General features: G+C 39.4%; 1 protein-coding gene across 23 annotated transcripts in view; it reads right to left on the bottom strand.

The window, feature by feature from the left end:
• The window catches only part of LOC146973626 (neurexin-1a-like), a 253,900-nt gene extending 234,830 nt beyond the window's left edge, over positions 1–19,070 (bottom strand). For 18 of the 23 annotated variants that reach the window (XM_085800346.1, XM_085800348.1, XM_085800359.1 and 15 more), the window contains exons 1-2: positions 18,833–19,070; positions 15,926–17,265 (exon numbers count right to left, since the gene is read on the bottom strand). In XM_085800346.1, coding sequence (XP_085656472.1) covers positions 15,926–16,745 — 820 coding nt within the window. In that variant the 5' untranslated portion in view covers positions 16,746–17,265; positions 18,833–19,070. Of the gene's footprint in view, positions 1–15,925; positions 17,266–18,485; positions 18,752–18,832 lie in introns of those variants that run through there. The other 5 variants (XM_085800347.1, XM_085800358.1, XM_085800368.1 and 2 more) reach the window with 5 other exon arrangements.
• Positions 19,071–19,267: the final 197 nt, after the last annotated feature.

Below are 19,267 nucleotides of genomic sequence, written 5' to 3'. Positions count from 1 at the left end.
CTCATGGAAAATAATTGCATTACTATCCAGGTTGATGCCTCACTGAGCGAAACATCTGGTGTGCGACAAAAAAAAAAGAAAGAAAAGGAAAAAAGAAAAGAAAGAAAATTCAAGGATGGTGAATTCTATGCTGTGAATCAATTTTCTCTTCTGTTGGATTTGTCACCTCCAGATATGATTTTAACACCATGATACAACCTGGACCCTCTCACTGTGGGCTCACAACTGTGGCAGCTGATCCAAAGTGACGGCCAGTAGAAAGCCAAACGTGCCACTGCACTGGCGACCATCAGCCAGCTCCAGCAAATGCCATTAAGACTGGATGCAGTTGGCTGAGGAGACATGGCAAGTGCACGCAGGGCTGTGGATGATACATTTCCCATAAAAGAACATGTGTCACATTCACTAGACACAACATCCAGCAATAGATATAATCCACTTTTCCCTGCCATTTGACAAATTTAGAACATCCTGTCTGTTTGTATCAGCCTTTTGTCATAGTCTTAATGGCATCATCACTGCTTTAGGTTTGTGGGAATTTATTCTAACTCTATTATTGTTTTGTTTCAGCTGGATTTACAGTATCATTGACTTTCAAATAATGCATGCTGTGTCAGGTTGAGATGTGACTGCATGCCATCACAAACAAGATAGCTAAGATCCACCCACCACCCTGTATACTTGCTGTTGCTTGTTAACATGGCCTACACCTGGGCAAGAGCCACATCTGGGGGGAGCAACTTCCTAAAGTTAAATGAAAAAAGAACACCATCCTACTAGGTCCAAAAACGGAGAGAAGTGGACTCTTACCGGAACTGGGAAAACTGGCCCATCAGATCAAACCCCATGTAAGTAACCTGGGTGTTCTTCTAGACTCAGGTCTAAGCTTCAAACACCATATCAGCAAAATAACACAGACAGCCTTCCTCCACCTGAGAAACATTGCAAGAGTCTGTCCCTTTCTGACAAGACAAGACACCGAAATCCTAATCCATGCTTTCATTACCAGTCGACTACTGCAACTCACTTCTCACCAGCCTCCCAAAACAGTCCATCAAGAAATGACAACTCATTCAAAACAGTGCAGCCAGACTTTTAACCAATACAAAAAAGACACATCACCCCGGTCTTAGCTAACCTACACTGGCTTCCTGTGTCACCCAGGATTGACTTTAAAGTCCTCCTACTCGTCTACAAGGCCTTAAATGGGATGGCGCCCCCATACCTAACCAAACCCCTTACCAACCACAAAGACCTCTGAGACCTGCAACATCTGGCTGTCTAGTTGTCCCCAAAGCACACCACAAACAAAGTGGAGAAGCAGCTTTTGTTGTTAACGCACCCAAGATCTGGAATAACCCCCCCCCATATCAAACAAGCCGCCTCCCTGAACACCTTTATAAAGGAACTGAAAACATATCTTTTTTTTTTTAAGTATATTTTTTTGGCTTTTATGCCTTTATTTGATAGCCATAGTATAGATAGACAGGAAAGGGGGAGGCAGAGAGAGGGGGAATGACATGCAGGAAAGGTCTGCCCGACGCGGGATTCGAACCGGGGACGCCTGCGTTGAGGACTGTAGCCCCTACATGGGGCGGCCGCCTTAACCACTGCACCACGCACCGCCCCCTGAAAACATATCTTTATACTGTACCACAGCCTTCTCAATTTATAATAATTGACTTGTATTGTTTACTCTCATTTATTTATTTCAATGTATTTATCTTATTTTCTCTTTCTTTTTATTGTCTCTAAATGTAAATCACTTTGAGTTACAAGGCCATGTATGAAAAGCGCTACACAAATAAAAGTTATTATTATTACTACCTGTTTCCCGCCTTCATTTGTTTTATTGTTACAGTTGCTGAAAGTTAAAAAGCTCTTTCTGCAGCTTGTTCTCAGAGAAACTAATTGTGTGTGTAACGTTGCAGTTTTTAGATAAATGGCCCCATTCTCTTCTAGAAAGTTGTGTGTTTAAAAAATGAAAATCCGAGAGCCAGACTTTACCTTAAAGTTTGACACTAAAAAAAATGTGTGTTCATGTTCTGCATCCATAATGGGGATTTCATGCAGTCATTATTCTAGGAACTGTATTGTCTTTTGTGTCTGCAGTGTTATGCCTCTTTGGTTGACTGGTCACTGGGAACCCATCAAATACAGGCATGTTGTATCATATAAAAATGTCTTATTACTGCACTTAAATGAAAAGTAATATGTTAAATAAAGTTTAATAAAATGAATTATTAAGCAACTGACATTTCCTAATGAAAGCAGTTCAATTCCATTTTAAATAGCCTCAAACTGAGGCAGTTTATCATGCCAGAATTGCTTTTAAAAACTGGGTCAGCTACCACTACGTTTCATTGTGGAAAAGCTGAAACTCAAAGCCCCGACTTGCTAAAAATTCTATGTGAATATCTCTTCAAAGATGATGCGGCAGAGGACTTTGCAGGTTGACAGCTGCAAATGACAGTAAGAGGCAACTGACTGAAAATGTTTTAGTGACATTAAGCAAGGTGATATCAGTAAACTGCATAAAAACACGCACATGCAAACGTGTTAAGTCCACTGCTGTTAAGGAGACAGTTTGCATTTCATTCCGGGGCTTTAATTTAAACTTTATTGTTGACAAATGATTAAAACAGGCTACTGCTCACTGTTGACGTTTATAAGGTAAGTCAGTTGAGTTTTTGGTACTCCTTTAAATGAAGCAAGCTGCCCATTTAAACTTATGTGCAGCACAAAAGTTCATTTCCTAAATGATCTGCTCCTGACAACAACAAAAAAATGCAAATATGTATCTAAAATCTCTTTAAAATGTGTTGGATAAATAAGAGTTCTTTGTTTAATGTTTTGTTTTTTTCTGCAGGTTTATTTATCAGGAGGTCTCAATGTCATCATCATACAAGCTGCAACAAAGAAGGCACCGACTCCATTGCCAGCCCATTAGACAGTTTCAGAATTGAAAAATACGAGCAGGATGGCTGCTCTAAAATCCCCTGTCGCAGAGGCGCTTTAAGGGAAAATGTAAAAAGCCTTGCAGCAAAGGTTAGACCTACCAGAGGATCGATTTGTTGTTAAATTACAATTTGGACCAAATCAAGACTAATGAATATAAGTGAGGACTCATCTCTTAGTACCACGGCCAAAACCTAATGCATCTATCTAACAGAGGAGTGTTAGTGGCATTACACAGCTCACCATTTCCCTCATTATCCTCCTCAAGCAACAGAAAGGGTGGAGAGAGAGGAAATGGGCTGAGTGACCAGCCACTCTCATGGAAATTGATAGCTCCCACACCTGTGGCTTCACTGCTACAACTCCCACTATCAACAGCTAAAAACGCTCAATGATGCCAGTGTGTACAAACTGAGAACAATACACCCTACAGTACATATCTTCATGAGATCAACCTACTGATACTGGGTTCCTCACAGTGTAACAGTGCCCAATGGTAAAGCTCCACTTTACTGCAGAATGAAAAACCACGATGGAGAAAATCTGTCATTACACCAAAGTGAGTACTGATGGGGATATGAATCTGTCTGCCACCCAGCTGTTGACATTTTAAAGGAATAGATCAACATTTTGATAAATACTCTTATCAGGTGGAGAATTACATGAGAAGATCAATACCACTTCATCTCTGTGTGTTATGGATATAAGGCATCACTGGATACAGGGGTGTGCTGATAGTGAAACCTTGTCTGACCAAATATTTTCTGTATGGTTACATATATGTGCATAAACACACACACACACACACACACACACACACACACACACACACACACAATTAGTGTTATTGACTTAATTAATCCTACTCAGATGGTGAGTGGAGAATACATTTCAATTCAGATATTCGGAAAGAGACAGGCCAAACAGAGAGGATTGTGCCAGATGTGCTGAAGACCTCTCCATTCTTTTACATCTTGTGGGTTAGAGTGATCCTACAGGATAATCAGACCAGCTTATACAGTAGTTCTAATAACCTTAATCCCAGGATTGACGATATCTAGGATAGTATTACAGATGAGTAAATCTTTTTTTTTTTTTTTTTTTGAGATGCAGTAGCTATTTAAGACTTGGGTATTAGACCTGACAGAGGAATTAAGAAATCAATGCAATCTGCAAGTTTTTAAGTTTGGACTCAGCTTATTTGTTACTTGTTATAGAAGATCTCACACTGCCATGATTGAGCGATATTCACCACCGTTCAGCAAGTACCTTTTTCTGACTAAAGACGCTCAGCAGTTGCTTAAGGAAACTGGAGCTGTGGCTCCTACTGTTGACGTGTGACAAATCCCCTTCTGAGGAGAAGCTCTTCAGCTCAAGAAAAAAAAGAATATTAATAAAACACACTAAGTAACACATCTTAGCTCTAAGTTATGTTAACATTAAACTATGTATCCTTTTCCATTAAAAAAATACAGAACTGTAAAAAAAAAAAAAAAAAAATGCAATTTGTGATTTGAGCCAGATAAATCTGCATCGACTGCCGGACTTTTCATCGTAATCATTTTATCATAGAATTCACAATCCACATTCCAGGGTAAAAAGATGCACATTACAATAGGGAGAAGTCTTCTACTCGTACTCGAGGTAGAATAACACTTGGATTGTGACATATAACCTACACTGTGCTGTAGTCAAGTGAGGTTTATTTGTTCTGTTTCAGTCACAAAAGGCTTCAAAGTCATGGAAACTGTTCCTGAAAACTGATTTGTTTTCACTCCATCATTAGCGTGACAGCTTTTAAATTACTGCAGTGCACTTTTGACTTGTTTTTAGTATTTCAGACAACTCTCATGAAGGATGACAACCAACCAGCAGCATCAAAGGCAACTTGTGTTCAAAGTGAAAATATCATCTACAGCCTGGAATTTAAAGAAGGATTTATTTTTTATTTTTTTTGCCTTTATGGAGGTTTACTCTGTATCAGTTTATGGAAGATCAAACCATCCAGATTGCATGGAAAAAGGCAAAGTAAAAGAAACAACCTAATTCAAGGAAATGATTGAAAGATAACAGCATTCAATCACCTCATTATGCATCTTATAATACACTGTAAGCTCCATATGTTAGCTTAGCGTGCTCCAATAAGAAACATACTGTACAGCCCTGTATCATACGAGCATGTGTATCTATGTGTGTGTGTGTGTGTGTGTGTGTTATGGATGTGTGTATTTGTTCTGTGGGACGAATCCCGTTAAAGGAGGAGCTTGGTGTCAAAGAATTTCACAAACACCCTTTGACAGTCGAGAGCAGTTGTATTTAAACAAGGCAAAAATCCTCCGGGAAAATCCCTCTAATCTTTTGATCCCAATAGGCTATCTGTCTTTGGACTCCGAGACAGCAGTATACTGTTAATCTGCTTTTGTCTGAATGAAGCTGCAGGACGCTTCGAGACAGAGTGACACTTTCAGAGATATGGTGAGGTCACATGGTATGTGCACACATACAACGGCAGATATGGTTAAAAGGGAGCACTCAATCAAATTAAGAATTCATCTTCCTATATACAGTGTATCTGAAAGCAGTTTAAGTCACGTACTGTATGTAAACGTGAGGAAAGCCACAGAGTACTTAAACCCACGTGATCAAACATTATATAGGCTGCACTTCTTCACACAGAGCCATCCACATAAATCATTTAAAAATGATGCATACAGAAAAAGAAATACACAGTTCTCAGATGCTTAAACTGTACAACATGTTCTTTGTTAAAGAGGAACTAAGCAGGATTTCTCCTGTGGCTATGCTACATTTTTACCTTCATTAAAAAGCTGCGGAGTAATTGTGATCGTTAACTACATGACTTGTGACTTGTTACGAGTGACAACAGAGGCTCTCTGCCTTCACCTGGCGTCTCACGGCTGAAAACCAACCTTGCAACATCAGTACAGTAGATCGTCTCTCTCCCTAATCTTTTGTTCATGACGGTTAAGACTACACAAACACACACGCCGTAACATCGTATATGTTATGTAACGTTTTCCACCGCTCCATTTATTAACTTTTCGCCGGCTTCGTTGTTAACAGATGCACAAGGGCGAGAGGAGAGTAACCGAAACAGCGGAAAAGCCAGCGTACTTGCATAGTTCCTCTTTAAAGGAGCAGTATGTAAGAATGTGGCCAAAATTGTTGCTGCAGTCAAATTCAAAACACAGCAGCGCGTTGTTTCCCCTCCCCTACCCACCAGACTCGAGGTTGCCAGACAGCGACACGCTAACCTCCGCTCTGCTCACTCACAGTCAGTCTCAAAGTCTCAAAGCAGAGTAAAAAGCTAAATATTCATCAACAACCTCACTGCTTTATTGCTCTGACTCACAGTAACTACGAGTGGAGTTCACGTCACTCAGGTGATCTGCAAGTTATTGTTACATTCAGGGTTCAAACTTAACTTTTTTGCTCACTGGCCAACTGGCTAGTGAGCTTTAAAAATCTACTGGCCAGAAAGATTTTTTACCGGCCAAAAATTATGTATAGCTGTTTTGTATATTTTTCATTGTGTTGAACTGTTATAATACACTCATAAGCATTCTTAACACATCATAGCTATTAGCATATTTTTGTGTGGAATAAAGGAGTCAAGTTTGCCTTTTTTCCCTAAAAGGTTTATTTTAGGGATGCACATGGTTAACCGTTTAACCATTAACCTATAACAAGAACTTGACCGAATAATACTATCAGTTACTTATATATATTTATTTATTAGCTCCTTATGTCGTCAACTCATGGGGGCGTGTCGACATGTGCAGACTTCCACTGCCTTCAGTCATATTATTTAGTAGCTAAAAGTTTCACAGGAGGACTGACACTGTGCACCATGAAGGAAGATCAGACAATAAATGTAGCCTACACGGACATAGATGTGCATCACCTGTAATAACGGCGCTGCAATAAAAAAAAGAAAAGAAAAAAAAGACGTGGCAGCTCTCCTGCAGCTCCACAGAGGAGCTGTCAGAGGAGCTGCTGTTCCTCTCTCTTCAGTCTGGTGTTTGGCTGCACTTTCAATAAGAAAAGTTCCATATGAGCGCGATCAGCTGAGACAGAGCACAATGGATGTGGCATTGATCAGATATCGCAGCGTACATATTTATTTAACGGCAAAAAAAAAAAAAAAAAATTGGAGCGATGTTTTTTTTTGCCGTTAAATAAACATGTGCGCTGCGATATCTGATCAATGCCACATCCATTGTGCTCTGTCTCTGCTGATCACGCTCATATGGAACTTCTCTTATTGAAAGTGCAGCCAAACACCAGACTTAAGAGAGAGGAATACACACGTGCGATGCGAGCGTTGTAATCGGTCACAAATCATTGCTATACGGCATGTTGTGAGCTTGAAGATCTGCACGACACCGGCTCACAACCCAAGCGTCACAGCTGGGTCGGGAGGAACAGTAACAACAACGAAGTAGTTGGATTTTTTTCACTCGCCAGAGTGGCCGGTCAGCCGGCTTCCTTTACTCGCCAAAGCATCAAAGTTAGTCGCCACTGGCGACTGGCGACCGCTAATTTTGAACCCTGGTTACATTTCACCGTTCCGACGCTATGTCTGAATAAACGACACAAGCTCCTCCACTTTCTGCCGTCGGATCATAAAACATGACGACCTGAGACAGGCGACCTGACCGGGCCGGACTCATCTCATGAACCGCTCCTTTCCTCCCTCTTTTCTAACTTTCACTTTGTAATTCTTCCCTCTAGCTTTAGCTGCTCAAACTAACTAGGCTATATGCTCACAACAGCAAGCTGTGTATTAAACGGCAGAGCGACAAGCCGCTTATTTCTACCGTGTGATATCAAGGAAATATCACCATAATAACCGATAATAGAAAACAATCTTTTTTTTCCCCGCGATCTCGTTTTATCTCCCAGGCGTAGCTGCAGCTCAGTGGAAGCTAACTGGCAACCCGGAGGCTGAAATGCTACTGACGCTGAGATTGGGAGAGCGCGCTGGGTGGCGCCACATGCCAACACATAAATTCAAAACATAAACATGATTTGCGGTCTGCAAAAAAAATAAAATAATGATGCAAATATTCTGGCTGTACTATTGTTATTCGTGAGTTCATTATGTTATATGAACATTATTCCTGAGTCTCTGTGACATATTAGGATGATTTTACGGCCAGTTGCTTTAGATTTCTTACATATTGTACCTTTAAATGTCCTGCACAGATGTTGCTATACCTGGAGCCACAATGGCAGCTCTGTTCCTCACATTACTTGTTAAATCTATCACAGTTTTGCATCTTGTTGCACTGCGGTCAGAGGTCAAAATTTAACTGGAAAAGAGACAGATGAACTGCACTAGGTGGTCTTTTTTAGTTACAAACCAACCAACTTTTTTGCTAGTTTAATTGATCCACATATAACAAAAATATTCACCTGCATAGAAATGATCAATTTAAACAGGTATTCTGAGTGATTACTATCTGCCTGATGAAAATGTAGGCTGTGCACTTCTCTTAGTCCATTTCCAGTATTCAATTTGCATTATGACTATTCACGCCTCTTCCTCCTCCTCCATATACCAAGTAGTGTTATAATAGGTGGTGAGTCATGGTTGTGACAGATAATGTAAAACACCACCTCTAATGTAGTCAAGAGGTTGCCAAAGTCATCATGCTTCAAATTCTTCTGGCACAACATTTTACGAGTAAGCCTCATCGCCACTGATTAAAAATCAATTTGTTTAAAATGGATCCAGCCAAGAAATGAGTACCATGAAAACCATAGAAGAGACCAGTGACAGCATATATTATACAGTATATTATAGGTTGATGTAAATCCCAATGCAAACACAGGGCACATTTCAGATAAGGTTGGTGCTGTTGTATTTGAAAGATGAGATTCAAACTATCAGCTATGGGAAAAGATTCAGGTAAGGTTCCTCAATTTCAAGATTAATTGACCTGAAACCTTTAACAGCAATGCGCCCCAAATATATTTGTTTAGTGTTTAAAAAATAAATAAAAAATCATCCACAAAGACCAAAACATGGTTAAAGACTTATGATGCAACATGTCTTCCACGGTAGGGTCAAATCCGTTGTTGTTCTGCTAAGTTAATTTAAAAAATCACATTGCCACATCATCTGATGATTATGATTCAAATGTGAAAATAGGTGTGACATAATCCCACTAGGCAACAGTCATTCTTAGTAACCTGTCATCATGCATTAGCAGTTTAGTCAACTGGCTTAAGTTATCTGACTGCCTGTCCTACAAGTCACGTTAGTCTCAGGGACTTCTGGCTACCAATGTTCAAGACCCCAGAAGCTATGCTCACAGCTAAAAATCATAAAACTGAAGTGCAGTGCAATCAAAGCTACTGTATGCAGTCTGTGAGTTTTATTCTATGAATTACATAATGCACGCAATGCAAAATAACATGTTGTGCAGTCTTAGCTGAGGTCTGCCCTACTTTTTTTTCTAGACTGAGTTATGTTTGGCTAATGTACAATGAAATAAACAAAATCACTCCATTTTTTATCAGGATAAAATATGGAGCTATGCAATGCGTCTATGTTATTTCTCTAATGAGAAACAAGGGGACAGATTCTGGGAACTTACTGACCATAGAACAGTGCATTTAAATAATTGTTTTAACCGATCAAAGGGATTTGTTTGTGCGTGTTTGTATTTGTGTGTGTGTGTGTGTGTGTGTGTGTGTGTGTGTGTGTGTACACGTGTGTGTATGTGAGGTCATACAATGTGCAAGCTTGTGGTTGAACAGGGGCGAGTTGACAGGTCTGGTGGCAAATCCTGTAATCCTTTCATCTGATCAAAGTAACACAACAGCTTTTAAATGATTTAATGGAAAGGTAGCCCTACATTTTAAACATCAATGTACTTTACAGTTGAATCAGTGCATTGGCATCAAGCTTTGAAACTGTGAGAGAACAGCTCTGTATTACTACGCCTCCTCAGTTTTTACAATTACATTTTTTTCCCTACTGCTGAATAAAGATTCTGATTCTGATGGGATAAGACCGTTTATTTGAGAATACTCCAGGCTAGGACATTAGCTTTAATGACTATTTTAAATTATTGTCTGATAAAATTTCCCATGAACAGACATTATGAGTAGTTGTTGTAGCTTGCCTCCTCTATTCAGCTCAGCTCAGGGTGGTGAGAAAGCAAGCAGCAACACCACATCGGCTCAGGGACAAAAAAAACCCCACAATGTGCACTTGCTGGAGAACTGAATTAGCTGGCAAAGGTACAGTTTGGTGGATGCTTTCATCCAAAGTGACTTAAGGTAAGAGTTCGTACAATTTCAGCATGGATGGCTCCAATGGGAATTGAATCTCTATATCTTGCAATATTAATGTTATACTAAAATGAGCTATGAACAACAACCAGTCTTTCTACATTTCCAGAATTATTACCAAGTTCATGTGGTATTTCATATGGTCTAAAAACACAACCAACAAGAACATAATACATACATGACACTAGACTTGAGCATGCATGGGCTAAACATGATCTTGTTCTTCACATCCAACTTGGTGTTCTTCTATTTTTTTTACATAATACACAAAGGGACAGATGTGATACATTAATAATAATGTTCCCATGTTTGCATTTGAACTGATCTCTTGCCATGTATCTCAGCATATTTTGGCAATATCGGGAGTCCTTTGTGTTACAGACACAGACACACACACACACACACACACACACAATTGTGCATTTCTATTCCTGTAATCTGGCCACACGTAACTAGATTTACAGCTGCACAAATCCATGTTGCAAATGACTATGTGTAATGTAAGACAATCCATTCATAGTTACGAACCCTCCGACAGTTAACACCGGAGACTGCAGTTCACTCAGCTCTATGGGGCTTTATAGTATCTTTCAGCTCATTTGTTTTGATTTTTACAACCTACAACATAATATTGTGGTTCAGTCTCACAATTTTAATTCAAAAGCTCAAAACAGGCTGTGATGAACCCACTGTTATCTCACAATGAGTGTAGTGTACATGCCCTGCAGGTGAACAGAGGGAAGCATTTTGTCAGCCAGATGGCCCTTAAGGAGTTTGTGAAGACCAAACCACAGCTAAATGGATGGAGAATGAATATTGGATTTATTCTGGTTGGATAGCAAGAAGCTATTTGCCAGGCAGTTTGTAAAAACAACTGCACATACAGTAGAGTTAAATTGTCTATGTTGTGTTTACAGACTGTCAGACGTCCCCAACTGACACAAAAAAATAGCACTACTTTTAGACTATAAAACATTGACTATGGTCAGTCCAATTGGAACAACTAACAGTTGATGATCTAACACTGCCTCTTGAAACTAAAGTAAGTGTTGCAGCAGACAGCTCTACTGACAGATTCCTTGTTTGTCTTTGAGGCTTGTGTGATGTAGTGGCTCTAATGACTTGCACTCAGTAACCTGTGGTTTCTCTTCCACAGGTAGAAGTGGTAATTTAGGGAAGATATATACTGTATATAACTAATGAATAAATGTAAAACAGTGAATATAATGTTCTTTTTTTTCGACCCACCATTTTGAAACTTGTAAAATGAGTTCTCTGTTGAGGACGGCTCCTTAATCTGGAAAAAGTGTCTCCTTTGTCACTGTCACTGCGGCACAGTTAAAATTAGGAGGAACAATGATATTCAGGGTTTCAAATCTGAGTTTCTTTGTCTTTATGGTCGGGCTTTTATAAGGATAAAAGCTTACTTTATTGGTGAATTCCTCAGTGTATTGACATTTATTTATGAGAACAGCTTAAAGAATCACAATGAGCCCCTCCTATCAAACTTCAGGTCACGGATCTAGTCCATGAGAGAATCTGCTCCCCTGAATGTGAATACAAACACACTATAGAGGAATTTATTAGATCATATTCTTAGGGTGTGTTCATTGTTCTTACAATAGCTTTCATCTTAACCCTTTATAGGGCACTCATTGAAATACTTTGAAATTCAAAATTCCAACCTTAGATTGTTATTCTAGGATATAACAAAACTTAATTACAATTTTGACATTTTTCAAAATTTTTCATTTTCATGTAGAAATTGAAGGTCAACGAAGTGACCATTTTTGGTTCCTTGCCCGTTTGTGGTAAAGAAAAATTCCAAGAAGTGTATGTATAGAAAATATAAGAAAAACACATAAAGTGCAAAAATTATTAAGTTTTAGAACATGTATGGCTTTTAAATTGGAATTATTATAATATTATTGTAATAATAATAATATATGTATATAAGCATTTGTATAAATAATATGTATATCGTATTTTATACGATTATAAAGTCACTCATATTCACTATTTGTAGCTTCAAAATGTCTTGAAATTAGTTAAAATTCTCTCTGAATTACTGAATGGTTATATAAAAACCTTAGACAACATTAATTAATCTAAAGAATTTTACACAACTGTTTATAAGTCATAAACTGAGAAAAATCACTCATATTCACTATTTATAGCTTCAAAATGTCTAAAATTCTCTCTAAATCACTGTTAAGTTATATAAAAACATTAGGCAACATTAAAACACAATTTCCTAAGTTTTATTGCCTTATTTGTGAGGGAAATGCACTTATATGGTTTGTTACCTGAATAGGGCATAATGTCCAAAAACGGACACTTCAGTGTTTACCATAAACGGGCGTATGATCAAATATGGTCACTGCATTTTTCATGGTGTAGTTTCACTCATTTCACTAAGATCTCCACAAACAATACTTATGTCATGACTTAGCACAACTAATCAACTGTAAAATGTGTGAGTGTCATCAACTTAGCTTGATTAGTTGTGATGTATCGATCTAATTACTACCGCAAGCCGAGCCGACTGAGCGTCTTTTTCCGCGGTCGAAAAAAAGAGAAAGTTAGCGGCATTCCTGGTCTCTGCTGATTGGTCAAAGGCTATGATGACGTATACCGTAATGTAGCCTGGTCTTTGCTGATTGGCTTGGTGAAGACCACATGTTTCTTGCTCTTACTGACGGGGAGCACGGGGCGGAAATATAACATGTGCGGAAGTGTCCAAAAACAGTCACTTGCCCGGTAAAGGGTTAATGACTCTTTTGGAGCTATTCACTAATGCCATGGTATATCCACTACAGTGACCTCCAATACTTATCTTTCATGCAGCACACAGACAGATATCTTTCACTCAATTAATCTCAGTATTAATATAACCTATTAGTTATTTCATTACTGTAAAATTATGAACATGGGTAGCCCTACTGGTTTGATTAAAATGATGATTTATCCCTATAATTTTTAGACTATAACCTATTTTGTTTCATTGTTCCTGAAACCAATACTGTTGATTTAATAATTTGCACTTGCAATGTTGTATTGTCTCTCTGTATCAAGCCTTTTTGAATTTGTCTGCTGTAATCCTCCTCAGTGTTCTTGAGTGACATGTAGGGTCATAAATAGACACAGTTTATTAAGGTAGTTTGTTTTGTCTTTAATGACTCCCATTTTGGAGGGCTGTGAGCCAACTTGTCTCAAGCAAATAATAGCCCATTATTAAGCTGACCTTTGGAATGGGTTTTAGTATGTACTGTAAGTAAGGATGCAAAACAATGAGTCATACTTAACTGAATAATAACTGTGATAACTGAATTTCTACATGAGCAAATTAATATGACTAAACCACAGGATGTCACAGTAAAACGATTACTATTATCATAAAATCACCGTTGTAGTTGGATGTCATTAGCTACTTATTTTTTTTATAATTTTCCTTATTACAAGAGTATCATAGCATCCCCCCCTTCCTTCTTGATTGAAATACTATTTTTTAGATTCTTTCCACCACCTTGTAGCACAGTATGTCAAATACGATCTAGTTTACGATGCAGAATTTCAGTTTAGTTTTTAAAAGGAATAATATTCTATTAATTTGCAGCTATGTAACATTTCCATACAGTACCCATCTTTGATCACACACACGATCTCCATTTTTCCCTTGTATCCCTTCCTAAGGTGGTGCTTTCATAAACTACAAAATTACAGAGTATTTACAAGTCTTCTAAAGAGGCTGAGGAAATTGTCTTGTTTGGATTTCTGCTCCTCTACACTGAAACAAGCACCACTTTCTCTCCAACTTAGAGCATAGGAAAAATGCCAAGTGGGCTCTCATAAACTCTTGACTCCAGAGACAAGAAAAACAGCCAAATGTCTTCTCTTTATCAAATACCAATGCCAAACGCAAACTGATATCTCACACTGAACCAACTGACAGGTTGGCAAGCCTTTAAAAATTGGTACCCAGTGTAGAGAAGGGTTTTTTTGTTTTTATTTTTTTGTTTTTGCCGAATTAACTTTTGACACAAATCTGAAATGTCATTTATAGTCATATCAAGAATCAAGCATTGTGAGTCAATGTTGCAATAAATTATTGCAACACTAAAGTAAAATACTATAGAGTCTGCAGTAAAGAGCAGCACAGAAAACAATAATACCATTTGGGTGCCATGTCCAAGAATATTTACTGCCACAGTTAATTTGTGATCAAGATTAATTTAGGGTACTTTGATGCAGTGCAGCAGTGCAGCACACTACATCTCACTGATGTAGAATAGTTTAAATAAACAAAGACTTAATGCTGCCCAGCACTGAAATCCTGTTAGTGGACCACAGCAACGATCATTTATTCTGTCAGTGCATGAGGCTGGTACAAGAGCCTATGTTCCCTCATGAAAACAAAGCCCGAAAACTGTAGGAAATAAAACATAGCCTACACAGCATAGAGGACATTTTAATTAGTGGTGTTTCATATTTGCCTCAATAACTAATGGCAATCAGATGGGAATATCTTATGTTGCAGTAGTAAGTTACCCAAACCCAGGCCTAATGAGCTTATTGTTAATAAAAGATTTATGTGCTTGAATAAAGATGCCTTATCTTATGAAATGAAATGTAAATTAGATATGGCCAATGTTAGCCTACAGTATATGTTAAAATGAGCCTTAAAGTCCATTAAAATAAAGTTGAAGAATAAATTAATGGAAGAAAAAAAAAAAACACTCACACCCCTCCCCCATCAACACTTGGCCTGCCCAACAAACACAGCATAGAGCTGCCAACTGTGTGGAGCAGTGCACTGGATACAGATATATTTTAGATACAAGAAAAACTAATCTATCATGATAGCATGACCACAATCATGGGCACGGCAGAGTTGTTCTTTTCTCGCTACCTCAAAGAACCCCATGTTCTCTTTGTGTATCGATTAGGTGGATTGCTGGCCTTTTTTTTCCTCTGTTTTATACCGTTGTCTTTTTTTTAATCTGTTTGAATTAAATCATTCAGGCCCCTAGCTTTCAAGGCTCAGTCGTGCCACAATTAGAAGGTTTTGTTTTTGGTATTTTTCTAGAAAATGCTAGGATAATTATAGAGTATAGCTACTTAACTAAGCCATATGTATTAATAACAACAACAATGACAAAAATGTCACAGTTAATACTTCGGGGCACTCTGGGGTCTCTTTAAATCTAGGGGATGCATGTTGTGCTGTTTGAGGTCAATGATATCATATATGTTTATTCTCTATGTGACTTTTAGATGATTACTCAGTCATTTGTAGTAAACCATTGGAGATTATGTTTCATAGGTCAACCAATCCCCACAGATCTGTTTGATAGGAATGGAAGACACCTTAGGGGATGGAGAACACCTGCATGTTTTACTAATGAGGCCTTGCAGGAGATTCACTCATTACAAACAACTGTATTGCATATCAAAGGCACACATCGTAGCACTAACACAAACATATGGCTTCAGCCACCTAGAGGAAGGGGATGCTTTACAAGTGTTGATGGTTATTACAATAGGGGCGCTTGAATTTGTAAATTCAGCCCATGTTGTCTGAAAGGCTACAGAGGATATGTTGTACCAACTGTGCAGTCTAATGTGAATCCAGATGTCTTACCTTCACTGCAGTCCTTTCCTTGGAAGCCCGTCTGAGAACAGTCACATGTCGGTTCGTTGTTAATTAAACTGCAGACTCCTCCATTTAAGCACATGTTGGATGTACCGCAGAGGTCCTTTAAGACCCCTTCACTCTCGAGCATTTCAGACTCCGTGTTGTTGACCTTTATGTCCGTTATCCATCCAGTGAAAGGCAGCTGATCCTTGACCGCTGCTGATGTCAGTCGTAACACCACAGATCGTAATTCCGGTGGTATTCCACCAACAAACAAATGGCTGAAAACAGTCATATCCCGTCTTTTCGACTTCACCTCCACCCACTTTATCTCATTGTCCACTATTAGGGTTGTGTTCTTAAAGTTTCTCCTTATTGTGACTGCGTGCCATTGGCTGTCGTTGACCGCTGTGTCAGATATGACCGTTGCAGGCTCGGCACAAAAAATCGAGAAACGAAGACTGAGTTTACCATTCAGTATGAGAAGTTCTAAAAAGTCACAAAATCCATCATCGTCGAAGTACACTAGCAGCCCATGGGAACTCTTCGTTTTCATATTGAAGCTCATTTCACTTTCACAGCATGCATTCCACACTGGAAACCTGGCCCACTGTCCCTCAGCACCTGTGAACTCAAGACAAGTGCCTATTTCTACAGTGCAACAAATGAGCAGCCCAACCCATATGATATGGGCACCATGTGGCTTTTGTAAAACCATTGTGCGATCAAAAATTCTGTGGAGGTGGATAGGGGCTGAATTTACTTGAAAGAACCTTTGCTTAAGCAAGAAATAAGCTTGGTTGACTGTGAGAGAGTAGACTGGCATATAACTGATTGTCTACATGGATTTACAAGTGTGAACAGCTGCATTTTAAGACAAAAGACTAAATGCTATAATATTTTTGCATAGCATTAGGATTGGCCAACACTTACTTCCTGGAGCAAATACCATTACCTCACACTGTCCAGGCCACTGGCCAAACCTCTCACAGTCCGCGCCAAAATAGTTTGAACTGTTTAAAGGTCCTCTCTGCCATGGCTATTTAAAGCAAAGCGACAAGGATTCAAATATCCATTGGGCACACTTGGTCTAATTTATGTAATTATGAAACAGTCCCTTTTGGTGCCAGTTAGAGTGTACACGGTTTCACTTGAGTTGAAATGGCAGCTTTAATCTTCATGTTCATGCCAGCATTCTTTGGCGGGTAACTGGAAGCCTTGCTCTGGGCTTTTCACCCTGCATCTTCTATAGCGATGAGAAAAAATGCCATATGGAGCCAGGCTGGCGATAAGCTCGGCAGAAGAAGCAGTCTGTCCGTCAAGCCAGTCCTCAGTCCCAAAGCACCCTGCAAGAGAATAGCATATTCAATACAGTATCAGCATTTTCACCAAATCCAAATTCACGTTGGCAAAAGCCTCCATCAGAAGTCAGAGTTGATACTGTGGTTAAAGCAGATCGGCCAATCAGGGGCTTGTATCCAGACAGGCCTTTGTTGCAACAAACACAAGCCATATCATTAGATTAATATCAGCAGGGCTTTCCAGGAAGCACACAGCAGCTGTGGACGGTCAGTATCACTGGATCCACGTATTACTTAAGCTACTGAGCACTGTGTCTGAAACGGAGTGATTTCACACACTGTCCTTCGAAGATTTTTTTTTTAAGGAAAAGAAAAAGAAAGGTGCACAAATTCAACCAACACGAGACAAAAACGATTTGTAAATGAGGATTTTTGATCTTTATCATCGCGCATCTGAGATGTATTCCTGCAGACATGTCAGTCGCACCGGAGTAAGATTTTTTTTTTTTTTTAAAGGAAACGACTTATTTACAACTCTCATTTTAAGGCGCATTACTTTTACACTTACACCGGTTACAACTTCCACCATTATAAGCAGCATTCCGATACAGTAGCCCATTCACTGGTCAGTCCTCTATTGAAGACTTAACATGAGGGGAAAAGTGCGTCATTTGATTCACAGTGGTTGGTTTGTGTAAGCTGAACCAGTCGGGCTGCCACTGGGTCTCATTCAGACCCCAAAAACCTGCTCATCACACACTCTTCACATTTGCCTCGTCACTATTTTTTCACTCGGACTGTGACACGGATTCTCCTCCAAAAAGAAAAAAGAAAACACCAATCGTCTATACTGACATAAAAACAACAGCGATTCATGATCTCCGCAATTAGTTTGTACTCTAAAGAAGAGAAAACGTAACCGCTGCCCGGGCTGTAGATCGGCTTTACTTCACACGGACTGAAACATCTCCAGCAAGATGTTTCAATGATCAGCACGCTCTGTCTAAGATACGAGATCGGGATCATCCTCGCCGGAATTTAGCCTTTCCAAAACGGGGCAACATTTCTATATTTTCGCTTCCACCTCCTCATCAATAATATGCCCCATACCTTAACATCTCAACCTGGATGACAGCTGGAAAAAAGGGGCGCACTATTAGGGTTTTCTTCGGTGCCCATATCTGCGACATTTTTTTCAAGCTTACAACTATTAAAAATATATATCCGCCGCTGAAACAGAGATGAGGCGTTATTGTTAATATTACCTTTGCGTGCGCACCTTCACTTCTACGGGACCCTAAATAGTTGGCACAACACACACACACACACACACACAGGGAGATGGAGAGAGAGGTGGAAAAAATGCATGCAAAGCACCGCGGGTTGAGCTCCTGTAAGTCCGTCCGTATATATATATATATCTTTTTTTTCGGTCTGTTTCAGAGCCTGTAGCTACATCTCCAATCCTCTCTGGCGAAACCTTCACATCAAGACCTGCTTTCAAGTGAATCACAGCCTCAGCGAGAGAGAGAGGCAGAGAGACAGCTCCACTTTCACTTTAACTCCTCTAAAAAAAACCGTTATAAGGCTTAGTGGCAAAAAAAATGTTTACCTTAAATATGTGGTCCTCCAAGTTTGTTTCCAGATGGAGAAAAAAAAACCGAGAGTACACGTAAAGATGAGATGAAACCGCTGGATGGAGCAGGCGGGGAGCGCGGGGCGAAAATCCAGTTATCTTTGTGGAAGAGAAGGTGCAATCTGGTTTCCCTGTTGAGCTTATCCAGCGACTGTCAGGAGCCACAGACAGAGCACATCACGTGTCTCTCCGTGATGTCTACCGGGGAGGGGCTGAATGCAGTACCTTAGACAGCGCCTCTTGCATCCATGAGCATCCAGCCTCGGACATTTATGGCACACACGGGCAACTTTGGAGATAAGGCTTGTAAAACTGCTGTGATTGATCAGATGGTTGTGCTAAAGGTTTGGATACACTTAGCAGATATAGTGTCTTTAGAGTAAAAGCTTCTGCTACTACAAGTGTGCATGA

Source organism: Trachurus japonicus, chromosome 15 (genome assembly GCF_045865225.1).
Source record: "Trachurus japonicus isolate A0001 chromosome 15, Traja_1.0".
NCBI lineage: Eukaryota > Metazoa > Chordata > Actinopteri > Carangiformes > Carangidae > Trachurus > Trachurus japonicus.
The sequence above is the reverse complement of the archived record's forward strand: the minus strand, read 5'-3'. Positions and strand labels throughout refer to the sequence as shown.